This window comes from Microcebus murinus, chromosome X (genome assembly GCF_040939455.1).
Source record: "Microcebus murinus isolate Inina chromosome X, M.murinus_Inina_mat1.0, whole genome shotgun sequence".
NCBI lineage: Eukaryota > Metazoa > Chordata > Mammalia > Primates > Cheirogaleidae > Microcebus > Microcebus murinus.
This window is the reverse complement of record NC_134136.1, coordinates 14,960,859-14,974,245: the sequence shown is the minus strand read 5'-3', so window position 1 is coordinate 14,974,245 and position 13,387 is coordinate 14,960,859. Positions and strand designations below refer to the sequence as shown.

The 13,387-nt window shown below is 33.8% G+C and overlaps 1 protein-coding gene across 2 annotated transcripts in view; it reads right to left on the bottom strand.

The window, feature by feature from the left end:
• Window positions 1-13,387, bottom strand: part of APOOL (apolipoprotein O like) — a 139,001-nt gene that overhangs the window by 35,132 nt on the left and 90,482 nt on the right. For both annotated transcript variants that reach the window (XM_012790093.2, XM_075999410.1), the window contains one exon: window positions 12,867-12,958. In XM_012790093.2, the coding sequence (XP_012645547.2) occupies window positions 12,867-12,958 (92 nt within the window). The remainder of the gene's footprint in view (window positions 1-12,866; window positions 12,959-13,387) is intronic.

Genomic DNA, 13,387 nt, shown 5'->3' with positions numbered 1-13,387 from the left:
GGATTATGTTTTCTAGAAACATAATTTTTTTAAAAAGTATGCTTTCTTCCTTAAATATTTATTTTACTAAATACATACACACTTTAAAAAATTAAGCAATATACTAGTATAAAGAAAGTCTTCTTCCTCCCACAATATAGCCTTTGTTAATAGTTAAATGAATATTCTTCTAGAATTTTTACTCTAATATATATATATATATACACACATACACAAACATGTACACACATACACAGCATTATAAAACAAACAGAATGTTAATATTTATAGATTTATCAAAAAAGATGTAGATCTATTAATATATGTACTGACATAGATAAAACCCTGCCCATTTAATTGAAAAAAAATTGGTTACAGAATATGCACTATAATCTCAATTATGTTTTAAATTAAATTTCAAAATAAATTGAATATATATACATTATTTTCCTTTTTAAATACAAATGATATCACACTATATCTATTATTCTAAGATTTGATATTTTAAAAGTTTAAATATGTCACAGAGAAGTTACTACTTTATATACCGGTAGATTTACTTTTTAAAATAGCTACATAGTTTAATATTCTATAATGGATGGAACACAATTCATTGACATATTTCACTATATCAAAATAAATATGTGTACCTCACAGTATACTATACACAAAGTTAATGGATAAATGAAAAACTGGGAAAACTCTTTGTAACATGTATGACAAAGGACTAATATCCTTCATTATTAAGAGCCTCTACAAATCAATGAGAAAAAGATGAATGCCCTCTAGGAAAAGGAAGAAAGTACATAAACAAACCATCTACAAAATACGAAACATAAATGGCCTAATATATGAAAGATACTTCATCAACAACCAAAAATGCATATTTAAGAGATCATTTAGATACTGGTGTTTAGCCTTTCAATTTGACAAAGACTTAAAAGATTCATAATATCATCACTGCTAAATATTGCTACAGTATATATCTGACATTTTGGAAGGCAATGTAGTAATATTATCAAAGATTAAAATATGTATACTCTTTAGCCTAGAAATTTCAACTCTAGGAATTTGTCCTGAGGAAATATAAGAGTATCTGCTCCCAGTTATATATTCTAGTATGCTAATTTTAGCATTGCTTATAATTGGCCCTCTCCCTCCAAGAAAGGGAAAAAGCCCATATGCCTATCAAGAGGGGATTTGTTGAATCATTGTGCCCATATGCCCATTCACATTTCATACTGTGAGGTACAGATATTTATTTTGATATAGTAAAATATGTCAATTTTTTCTTTAATGGCTTCTAGATTTTTGTTTTGCTTAAGAAGGCCTTTCCCAACTCAAGATTAAACAAATATTCCTTTTTTATTCTCATACTTTTTATAGTATCTTGTTTTATGATTAAATCTTTATTCCACCTAGAATTAATTGTTGTATAATAGTTGGTAAATGCCAAATTATTTTTCTAAATAGCCTATAATACCAATACATTTCTTGAATAATTCATCCGTTATTTACACATTAATCTGAAATGCCACCTTTACCATATACCAACCCTTTACCCCCATGTATACAAATATATATACTCTACATAATTTTTTTGGATATCTTTTTGATCTATTTTATTGTCTATGCTATAGTGACCAATAGACAGAACAACAAATACTGGTTGAGGGACTGGCACACTCCCTCTAAATCCAGGATTTTTCTAAGAATTATTTCTGACTTATTTCATTTAGCATAATGTCCTCCAGGTTCATCCATTTTGTTGTAAATGGCAAGATTTCCTTCTTTTTTATATTTTGAGATACTAATTTCATTTCCTTTGGCTATATACCAAGAATAGAAGCAGAAAGTAGAATGCTGATTACCAGAAACTGGGGGGTGGTGGTAAATGCAGAGATATTGGTCAAAGAGTACAAACCTTCAATTCCAGAAGTCTCTTGGCTGAATCGTTGGGATTTTCTAGATATAATAGCACATTATCAGCAAAGAGTGAGCGTTTGACCTCTTCTGTCATCATCTGGACACTATAATTCCCTTCTCTTGTCTGATTGCTCTGGCAAAGACTTCCAGTATTATGTGAAATAGAAGTGGAGATAGTGGGCAAACTTGTCTGGTTCCAGTTCTAAGTGGGAATGCTTTCAACTTTTCCCCATTCAATATGATATTGGTTGTGGGTTTGTCATATATGGCCTTAATAATTTTAAGGAATGTCCTATCTATGCCTATTTTGTGAGAGTTTTTATTATAAAAGTGTGCTGAATTTTATCAAATGCTTTTTCTGTGTCTATTGAGAGAATCATATGGACTTTGTTCTTGCTTTTATTTATGTTGTGAATTACATTTATAGATTTGTGTATGCTGAAACAGTCTTACATCCCTGGGATAAAGCACACATGAGTGGTGAATTATTTTTTGATGTGTTATTAGACTGGGTTCGCTAAAAAGTAGTTGAGAATTTTTGCACCTATATTCATGACAGATATTGGTCTGTGGTTTTCTTTCTTTGGTACATCCTCTCCTGGCCTTGGTATCAAGGTGATATTGGCTTCGTAGAATGAGTTGGGGAGGATACCATCATTCTCAATGTTAACAAATTCAGTAAAGTCTAAGGATACAAAATTAATGCACACAAATCAGTGGCATTCATATACACCAAAAACAGTCAAGCAGAAAATCAAATCAAAGCTGCAACACCTTTCACGAAAGCATCAAAGAAATTTAAATATTTAGGAATATATTTAATAAAGGAGGTGAGAAATATTTATAGGCACAACTATGGAATGCTGAGAAAAGAAACTGTAGAAAGTATAAAAAGATGGAAATACCTACGATGCTCATGGATTGGTAGAATCAATATTGTCAAATTATCGACTCTACCTAAAGGAATCTTCAGAATTAATGCAATCCCTATCAAAACACCACCATCATTCTTTACATATTTAGAAAAAATAATTCTATGTTTTGTCTAGAACCAGAGAACACTTCGCATAGCCAAAGAAATCCTAAGCAAAAAAAAAAAAAAAAAAAAAAAATTGGTAGGCATCAGTCTGCCAGACTTCAATCTTTACTATAAGGCTATAGTAACCAAACGGCATGGTACTGGCATAAGAACAGAGATATAGACCTTTGGAATATGACAGAGATCCCAGATATAAAACCATCCTCATACTGTCATCTAATCTTCAACAAAGCAGACAAAAGTATACACTAGGGAAAATAATCTCTATTCAATAAGCGGTGCTGGGAAAACTGGATTTCCACATGCAGAAGATTGAAACTGGATCCTCACCTCTCACTTCTCACGAAAATCAACTCATGTTGGGTAACAGACTTAAACCTAAGGCGTGAAACCTTAAGAATTCTGGAAGAAAATGTTGGAAAGACTCTTTTAGACACCAGCCTAGGTAAATAATTTATAAAGAAGACCCCCGAAGCAATCACAGCAGCAACAAAAATAAACAAATGGGACCTGATCAAATTAAAACACTTCTACATATTGAAGAAAACTATCTTTAGAGCGTAACCGACAACCTACAGAGAAAATATTTGCTTTCTACACATCCAATAAAGGGCTGATAACAAGAATCTATATAGAACTTTAAAAAATCAACAACAACAAAAAATCAAACAGCCCCATCAATAAATGGGCAAATGGCATGAACAGAAACTTTTCAAAAGATGACAGAATAATGGCCAGCAAACACATAAACAAGTGTTCAACATCTGTAATCATTAGGGAAATCAAATCAAAACTACAATGAGATATCACCTAACTTCAGTGAGAATGGCCTCTATAAAAAGTCTCAAAATAATAAATGCTGGCATGGATATGGAAAGATTGGAACACAATGATACTACTGGTGGGACTGCAAATTAGTATAAACCCTGTGGAAAGAAATTTAGAGATACCTCAAAGAAATACAACTAGAACTACCATTTGATCCAGCAATCCCACTACGAGGCATCTACCCAAAGGGGAAAAAAAAAACATTCTAAGATAAAGACATCTGCACTTGAATATTTATAGCAGCACAATTCACAATTGCAAAGATGTGGAAACAAGCCAAATGCCCATCAATCCATGAGTGGATTAATAAAATGTGGTGTATGTATACCATGGAATACTACTCCACTACAAAAACAATGGTGATCTAGCACCTCTTATATTATCCTGAATAGAGATTGAGACCATTCTTCGAAGTGAGGTATCACAAGGATGGAAAAACATACACCACTTGTAATCGCCATCACATTGATATTAAATGATCAACACTAAGGTGCTCACAAGGTAGTAATACTCACTGGGTGCCGGTCAGGTAGAGGGGATAGGGTGATGGGGGGATGAGGGGTAGAGTGAGTAGGGTGGGTAAACCCACAGTAATGGAGATGGGCACACTGTATGGGGGAAGGACACGCTTGTGGCCTTGGCTTGAGTGAAGCAAATGCATTTCATGTAACCAAAATGTCTGTACCCCTATAATATCCTGAATTTAAAAAAAAAGGAGTACAAATGTTCAGTTATAAGATCAATAATGTACAGCACAAGTGTTGAAAGATATGTTAATTTGACTGTAATAATCATTATACAATGTATATGCATATCAAATCATCATGTACTCCCTTCAATATATTCCATCTTTGTCAATTTCATATTTTACAATTTTAAAAAATGCCATTCAGTAAAGTTTAATAGTTTTTTTAAAAATAGACCTTAAATATTATTTGGTAAGTTTATCTTTATTTTATTTTATTTTATAGTTCTCAAAGAATAACTGTTATTCTATATATAAAATAATAACCAAAATACTGTGAGGAAAAATGTAAAAAGCAAAGAGTAATTCCAACTTAAAGTCTATTTTAAAAATGATGAATAAGTGAAGTGGGACTTTCATTTTTCAAAGGACCTTCTGAATTATTATTTTTAACCTATTTTACATCATAGATCCCTGGAGAATTTCTTGAAAGCTATGGACCCTTTCCTTCAGAAAAATACACATATACTAGAAAAGCTCTCGCCTGAAATATTTTCAAGAGACTTGTCTGATGAAGCAAAGATTGTTTTAAAAAATTAAACAATGCTTGTAGAATGCTCAATATTCATTGCTAGTGGATACTCTCCAATATGCCAAAGTACTGTCTTTCACAAGTTGATTTGTATGCTTACCAAGAATAAGCTGCTTTTTTCCCTAAGTCTCTATGTTAGTTTTAGTGTAATTAAATAAGTCAAATGTAACATAATATGATAAAATATGAGTGTTAAAAGAATTACTATTTTTGGCAAAAGTAAGTAAAACGCTTTGTAAAGACGCAACCATGAATGGCTGAAAAATAAATGCTGTGAAATTAGAGGTAAGCAAGAAAAATATAAAACGCTGGGAAAAATAATAAAAATCTAAAAGGATTCTATACGTACATTATCATCATCATCATTATTTTGAGACATGGTCTCACTCTGTCACTCAGACTAGAAGATAGTGGTGTGATCACAGCTCCTGCAACCTCAAACTCCTGGACTCAAGCAATCTTCCTTCCTCAGCCTCCCGAGTACATGGGACTTTTACTATATACAACATAATATTTTATACAGTTTTTTGCTTTGTTTTCATTTATTAAATTTTTAATTATTATAGGCACATAAAAGTTACATATCTTTATAGGGTAAAAATGATGTTTGGCTACAGACATAAAATGTGAATTAATAAAATCAGGGTAATTGAGGTATTCATCACCTCAAACATTTACTGTTTGAGTTAGTAACATTCCAATTCCACTTTTAGTTATTTTAAAGTATACAGTAACTTATTACTGATTATAATGCTTTGTTTTGCCACGAAACGTTCATTGTAACTATCTCACTATATTTTTGGACCATTAACCATCCCTATTTTCTCCCCCACTCCTCATTATCCCTCTCGGCCTCTCAAAATCATCATTCTAATCTCTGTCTCCATAAGATCAACTGCTTTTAATATCTATTTATTTATTTATAATTTGTTTTTACTTCATCATATTATGGGGATATAAATGTTTAGGTTACATATATTGCCTTTGGCTGAGTCAGAGCTTCAAGCGTGTCCATCCCCCAGACAGTGCACATTAGGTGTGTATATACCCATCCCCTTCTCCTCCCCTCCCATATGCACGACACCTGATGAATGTTATAACTATATATACATTTAAGTGTTGATCAGAATAACAATTTGATGGTGAGTACATGTGGTACTTGTTTTTCATTCCTGTGATACCTCATTTAGTAGAATGGGCTCCAGCTCTATCCAGGATAATATAAGAGGTACTAGATCACCATTGTTTTTTGTGGCTGAGTAGAACTCCACGGTATACATACACCACATTTTAATAATCCATTCATGTACCAATGGGCACTTGGATTGTTTCCACAACTTTGCAATTGTGAATTGTGCTGCTATAAACATTCACGTGCGCATGTCCTTTTTATAGAGTGTCTTTTGTTCTTTTGGGTAGATGCCCAGTAATGAGATTGCTGGATCGAATAGTAGTTCTACTTGTATCTCTTTGAGGTATCTCCATATTACTTTCTACAGAGGTTGTACTAGTTTGCAGTCCCACTAGCAGTGTATGAGTGTTCTTGCCTCTCCGCATCCATGCCAACTTTATTGTTTTGGGACTTTTTGATAAAGGTCATTCTCAATGGAGATAAGTGATATCACATTGTGGTTTTGATTTGCATTTCATTTTATGCTTAGAGGTATTGAGCATTTTTTCATATGTTTCTCTATATTACCCAAAGTGATCTACAGATTCAATGCAATCCCTATTAAAATACCAACATCACTTTTCAAAGATCTAGAAAAAATAATTCTACCCTTTTTATGGAACCAGAGAATACCCCGTATAGCAAAAGCAATCTTTTTTTTTTTTTTTTTTTTTTTTTTTTTTGAGACAGAGTCTCGCTTTGTTGCTCAGGCTAGAGTGAGTGCCGTGGCGTCAGCCTAGCTCACAGCAACCTCAAACTCCTGGGCTCGAGTGATCCTTCTGCCTCAGCCTCCCGGGTAGCTGGGACTACAGGCATGCGCCACCATGCCCGGCTAATTTTTTATATATATATATCAGTTGGCCAATTAATTTCTTTCTATTTATAGTAGAGACGGGGTCTCGCTCTTGCTCAGGCTGGTTTTGAACTCCTGACCTTGAGCAATCCGCCCGCCTCGGCCTCCCAAGAGCTAGGATTACAGGCGTGAGCCACAGCGCCCGGCGCAAAAGCAATCTTAAGCCAAAAGAACAAACTGGGAGGCATGCATTTGCCAGACTTCAAACTATACTACAAGGCTATAATAAATAATACATCATGGGATTGGCATAAAAACACAGACATAGACCAATGGAACAGAACTGAGAACCCAGATATAAAACTATCCTCATATAGCCATATAATCTTTGACAAAGAAGATAAAAACATACACTGGGGAAAAGAATCTTTATTCAATAAATGGTGCTGGGAAAATTCGATAATCACATGTAGAAAACTGAAACAGGACCCGCACCTTTCACCCCTTACAAAAATCAACTCACGGTGGATAATAGACTTAAACCTAAAGTGTGAAACTATTAGAATGCTAGAAGAAAATTTTGGAAAAACTCTTATAGACATTGGCCTAGGCAAAGAATTTATGAAGAAGATCCCAAAGGCAATCACAGCAACAAAAAAAATAAATGAATGGGACCTGATCAAATTAAAAAGCTTCTGCACAGCCAAGAGAACTATCATGAGAGCAAACAGACAACCTAAAGAATGGGAGAAAATGTTCACATGTTACATGTCCAATAAAGGGCGGATAACTAGAATCTATTTAGAACTCAGGAAAATCAGGAAGAAAAAATCCAATAATCCTATCCATAAGTGGGCAAAGGACATGAACAGAAACTTTTCAAAAGATGATACAATAATGGTTAATTTTAATATTTAGCTCCTACATCTGAGTGAGAACATGAGAGATTTGTCTTTCTGTGCTTGGCTTATTTCACTTAACATAACGTTCTCCTGTTCCATCCATGTTATTGCAAACGGCAGGATTTCATTCATTTTTATGACAGAATAGTATTCCCTCGTGTATATGTACATCTTCTGTATCCATTCATCTACTGATGGACACTGGTTGTTTCCACATCTTGGCTATTGTGAATAGTGCTACAATAAACATGGGAGTACAGACATCATTTCAATATACTGATTTCCTTTCTTTTGGATATATACCAAGCAGTGGGATTTCTAGGTCATATGATAGTTCTATTTTTAGTTTTTGGAGGAAACTCCATACTGTTCTCCATAGTGAACACTTATGGAGTGCACTTATTTACATTCTGATCAACAGTGTAAAACAGTGTCCCTTTCTCCACATCCTTCCTGGCATTTGTTATTACCTGTCTTTTTGATAAAAGCCATTTTAACTAGAGTGAAATGATATGTTACTGTAATTTTGATTTACATTTCTCATATGATCTGATTTGAGCATTTTTTTTTCATATACCTGTTGGTCATTTTTTGTCTTCTTTCAAAAAATGTCTATTCAGATCCTTTGCCCATTTCTTTCTCATTTTTTTAAAATATAGCATATAATGGGGATACAAATGTTAAGGTTACGTATATTGCCCATGCCCCCCGCCACCCTCGAGTCAGAGCTTTAAGCGTGACCATCCCCCAAACATTGCACATCTCACTCATTATGTTTGTATATACCCATTCCCTCCCCCCCCACCTGCCCGACACTCGATAAATGTTATTCCTATAGGTCCATTTAGGTGTTGATCCATTAATACCAATTTGCTGGTGAGTACATGTGGTGCTTGTTTTTCCATTCTTGAGATACTTCACTTAGTAGAATGGGTTCCAGCTCTATCCAGGAAAATACAAGAGGTGCTATATCACCATTATTTCTTAAAGCTGAATAATACTCCATGGTATACATATACCATATTTTATTAATCCACTCATGAATTGATGGGCACTTGGATTGTTTCCACAACTTTGAAATTGTGAATTGTGCTGCTATAAACATTCGAGTACAGGTGTCTTTTTCATAAACCGACTTCTGATTTTTTGGGTAGATGTCCAGTATTGGAATTACTGGATCAAATGGTAGATCTACTTGTATCACTTTGAGGTATCTCCATATTGCTTTCCACAGAGGTTGAACTAGTTTGCAGTCCCACCAGCAGTGTAGGAGTGTTTCTATCTCTCTGCATCCACGCCAACATTTATTGTTTGGGGACTTTTTGATAAAGACCATTCTTACTGGAGATAGGTGATATTTCATTGCAGTTTTGATTTGCATTTCCCTGATGATTAGAGATAAAATAGGAGGTATCAATTTACCAGACTTCAAACTATACTACAAGGCTGTAGTAATTAAAACAGCTTAGTACTGGCACAAGAACAGGGACATTAAACAGTGGAACAGAACAGGGAATACAGATATAAAACCATCCTCAAATAGCCAACTAATCTTCGACAAAGCAGACAAAAACATACAGTGGGGAAAAGAATCCTCATTCAATAAATGGTGTTGGGAAAACTGGATAGCCACATGCAGAAGACTGAAATAGGACCCACACCTTTCACCTCTCACAAAAATCAACTCATGCTGGGTAACAGACTTGAACATTAGGTGTGAAACTATTAGAATTCTAGAGGAAAACATTGGAAATACTCTTCTAGACATTGGCCTAAGCAAAGACTATATGAAGAAGACCCCAAAGGCAATCACAGCAGCAACAAAAATTAATAAATGGGACATGATCAAATTAAAAAGCTTCTGCACAGCCAAAGAAACCGTTAAAAGAGCAAACAGACAACCCACAGAATGGGAGAAAATGTTTGCAAGCTACACATCCGATAAAGGGCTGATAACTACAATTTATTTAGAACTCAGGAAAATCAGCAAGGAAAAATCAAACATATCGAAAAATGGGCAAAGGACATGAACAGAAATTTTTCAAAAGAAGACAGAATAATGGCCAACAAACATATGAAAAAATGCTCAACATTTCTAATCATCAGGGAAATGCCCATTTTTAAATCACCACTGTTATTCAACATATTGTTAGTTGTAGCTAGAGCAATCAGACAATACAAAGATAAAGGGCCTCCAAATTGGAAAGGAAGAAGTCAAATAATCCTTGTTTGCAGATGATACAATCTTATATCCAGAGAAACCTGAAGACTCCACAGATCAAAAAAAGAAAATAAAAACTATTAGGACTAATAAACAAATTCAGTAAATTTGTAGGATACAAAAATTCACTAGCATTTCTATATGCCAACAGCAAACCATCTGAAAAAGAAAAACAGAAAGTAATCCCATTTACAGCAGCTTCAAATAAAATACCTAGGAATAAACCTAACCAAAGAAGTGAAAGATCTCTACCATGAAAAGTATAGAACATTAATGAAAGAAATTGAAGACGACACCCAATAAGATGAAAGGATGTTCCATCCTCATCGATTGGAAGAATCAGTTGTTGGGAAATAGGCTAATAGACATGAGAAGTTTCAGGGGTTTTGCAGGTCTTTGCTTTGAAGGAATCTGTGGACATGTTAGTTCACAAAATATAAGCTGCTTCTACCAAGGGGGGACATTGTCATAGGATGTTTGCAAAGCAGCATTTCTTCTCTTGCTGACGGTCATTGTCTTGAGCTTTTTTGCAAAGCAGAAGCTCAGTTTGGGCTCTTGGCGAAGAATCTGATTAAAATTCTCAGCAGATGACATGCAGCTGTAACTATCCTAGACTTTAAGGATATTCCTGCTTGACTCCTGACTACATGTATCTGTGTTTAGAAGAAGTAGATTAGAGTAGTACATAGACTTAGTGTTCTCATTTTATCTTTAATTTGTATGCTCAGCTAGGTCTGTGTCTAACTCAGAGCTTAACATGCTTATCTTGGGAAAATTGTGTAAGCATCTATTCTTGTAGACAGAATTAGGTAAGGTTCCCCTGGAAACCTCAAAAAATGAACTGTATTCGTAACTCTCTAACAAAAGTTATAGTGAACTTATATTTGACAAAGGTGCCAAGAACATATGGTGGGGAAAGGATAGTCTCTTTGATAAATGGGGATAGGAAAACTTGATATCCATGTGCAGAAGAATGAAACTAGACCCTTATCTCTCGCTATACACAAAAATCAAAACAAAATGTATTAAAGCCTTTCATACAGTTTTTGATTGGGGGAGTGTCACAGACTCTGAATTTCATCATGTATTTCAGGCTAAGAAACTATTTTCCCTGTATGTATATATCCCAATCTGCCAAATATCACATATGACAAGAATTTTAACTCTAAGAATTTAAGTAACAATCATTATTCACCCTAAAAGAACTTTCAGGAATATTAGTATCTCTTATAGTATAGAAATTTTTATTTGAAGTTCAGAAGTTCTTTTGCTTTTCTGTTTGTTAAAGTAAAATTAAACTTAATACTTCATTTTTAAAAATAAGATACATACCATGATCTCATTCTTATCTGCCTATTCACCCATCCATTTTGCTATCTCTTTGTATACATGGGAAGATGTCTAGAAGAACATTCTATCAAATGTTGATACTGATATTTTTATAAATGGAAGCATTTGGTGGTTAGTTTTTTTTTTTTCTTAAACTTTTCTGTAATGCTTAATTATTTAAAGATGAGTAGGTATCATTTAAAAAAACAGTAAATCATTAATCTAAATGAAAAAAGTAGAATCAGCGGCAGCATCATCCACTGGGAAGAGTAATGGACAGGGAAACAAGAAACATTAAGTCGAGTGTGATCCTGGGCAAGTCAGTCACTGTGAAACTTCTTTGGGCCACAGTGTCTTCATTAGTAAATGGGAAAATATGAAAGTTGAATTAAATTAGCTCGAAGTTTTCTTTCAGCATTAATATTTTATCAATTTAAGTGACTAATTCCTATGTACATTCTTAGACAAGAGTTTTTAAAATATCTTTATCATGTTATCAATCATCTCACATGTAACTAGATTTAATGCATCATATTCTGTTCCTTTGTTATAAGTTTTTATAGTTTGAACACATCACAAATTACATCATATGTTATATCCTGACATTCTCAAAATACTGAATAAGCAATTTTATCTACATTGGTAATTAAAGACATGCAGCAATGAGAATACAAATACAGAAAGACCTTTTGGTAACACTGTATACTGTTTCAAGTGTGAGGGGTAAATGTTAGCTGTTGGTAATTAAGGGGAGAAAGCAAGGCGAAAAATGTATATCCCAAAGATCTTCTCCTCAATCTGTACATGTATTAAAAATAAAATAAAATACTGACAAAAACTGTTTAAATCATTAAGAGAATCTTTGGTTTTGTAGGTAAGCTTGTAAGAAAGTGACAAAACAACTATAATAAGCATTTACGGAAGGTGTTTCTTAGTTCTAGATGGTTTCAAAATTGAATTTGCATAGGAGTATATTTTTTTACCTTCAGAAGCTTCTGTAATCTATCAATTGGTTGTTTCTTATATTATGTTAATCTGCTAAACAGCTCCCAGTAGGTATAATCTTCTGCTAATTAAAAATTGAATTTTATATAGCTTAACAATGGAGCAGTACTTCTCCCCATAAATTCTAATTCACTGTCTCTGAACTTAATCCTCAAACCTGTACTTATATTGTAGAATTATATTTAAACAAACTCATCCTATTTATTTGTGGTGATCATGTAATTAAAAATGGCATTTACCATACTGAGATGCTAATGTCATATTGCCAACAAAAGAGTTGATACCAACTATATGTCTGTGAAAATTAAATGTTGCAGGCACTGTGTGACATTTAAATACTGTCACACAGAGTTTAAGCAAATACTGAAATGTTGCTATCACTTGGAAAGAACTTACCTTAGCAATTATTACTGACTGAACTGGGTAGCAAACAGTTGCTCCTAAAGCAGCCAATCCCAGAGGGTAAGTAATTTTCTTAAACCTTGAACCTATAAAATTCAAACAAATTATTAAACTCCAAATAGATGTCACCAGAGACATGATGGTCTTATACCACAATGCTCTCTTTGCTTCCCTTTAAAAAGTCATCACACTCTGTTAAATTAGTCTTTAGGTACCAATACCAATCAAGATGGAAGCCAAAATGCCCTTAAGAATTCTCGATTCAGTTACTACCCCTTGGCTGTCATGTCCAATTTAAGAAAAGTATTCTCAATCTAATACTGATTACCTACAGAAAAGGAACTGATGATTTTCTTCTTTTTTAAACAAGGTATTTTTCCAGTCCTAGGAAACCCAAGTAACCACAGTTTTTCAAGTATCTAATTAAGCATGATAATATAGAGAATTAACCAACTACTGTGTCCGTGATGCCATGTTAAAGTAAAATGGATTCTCTTTTATATGTCCCTTTATGA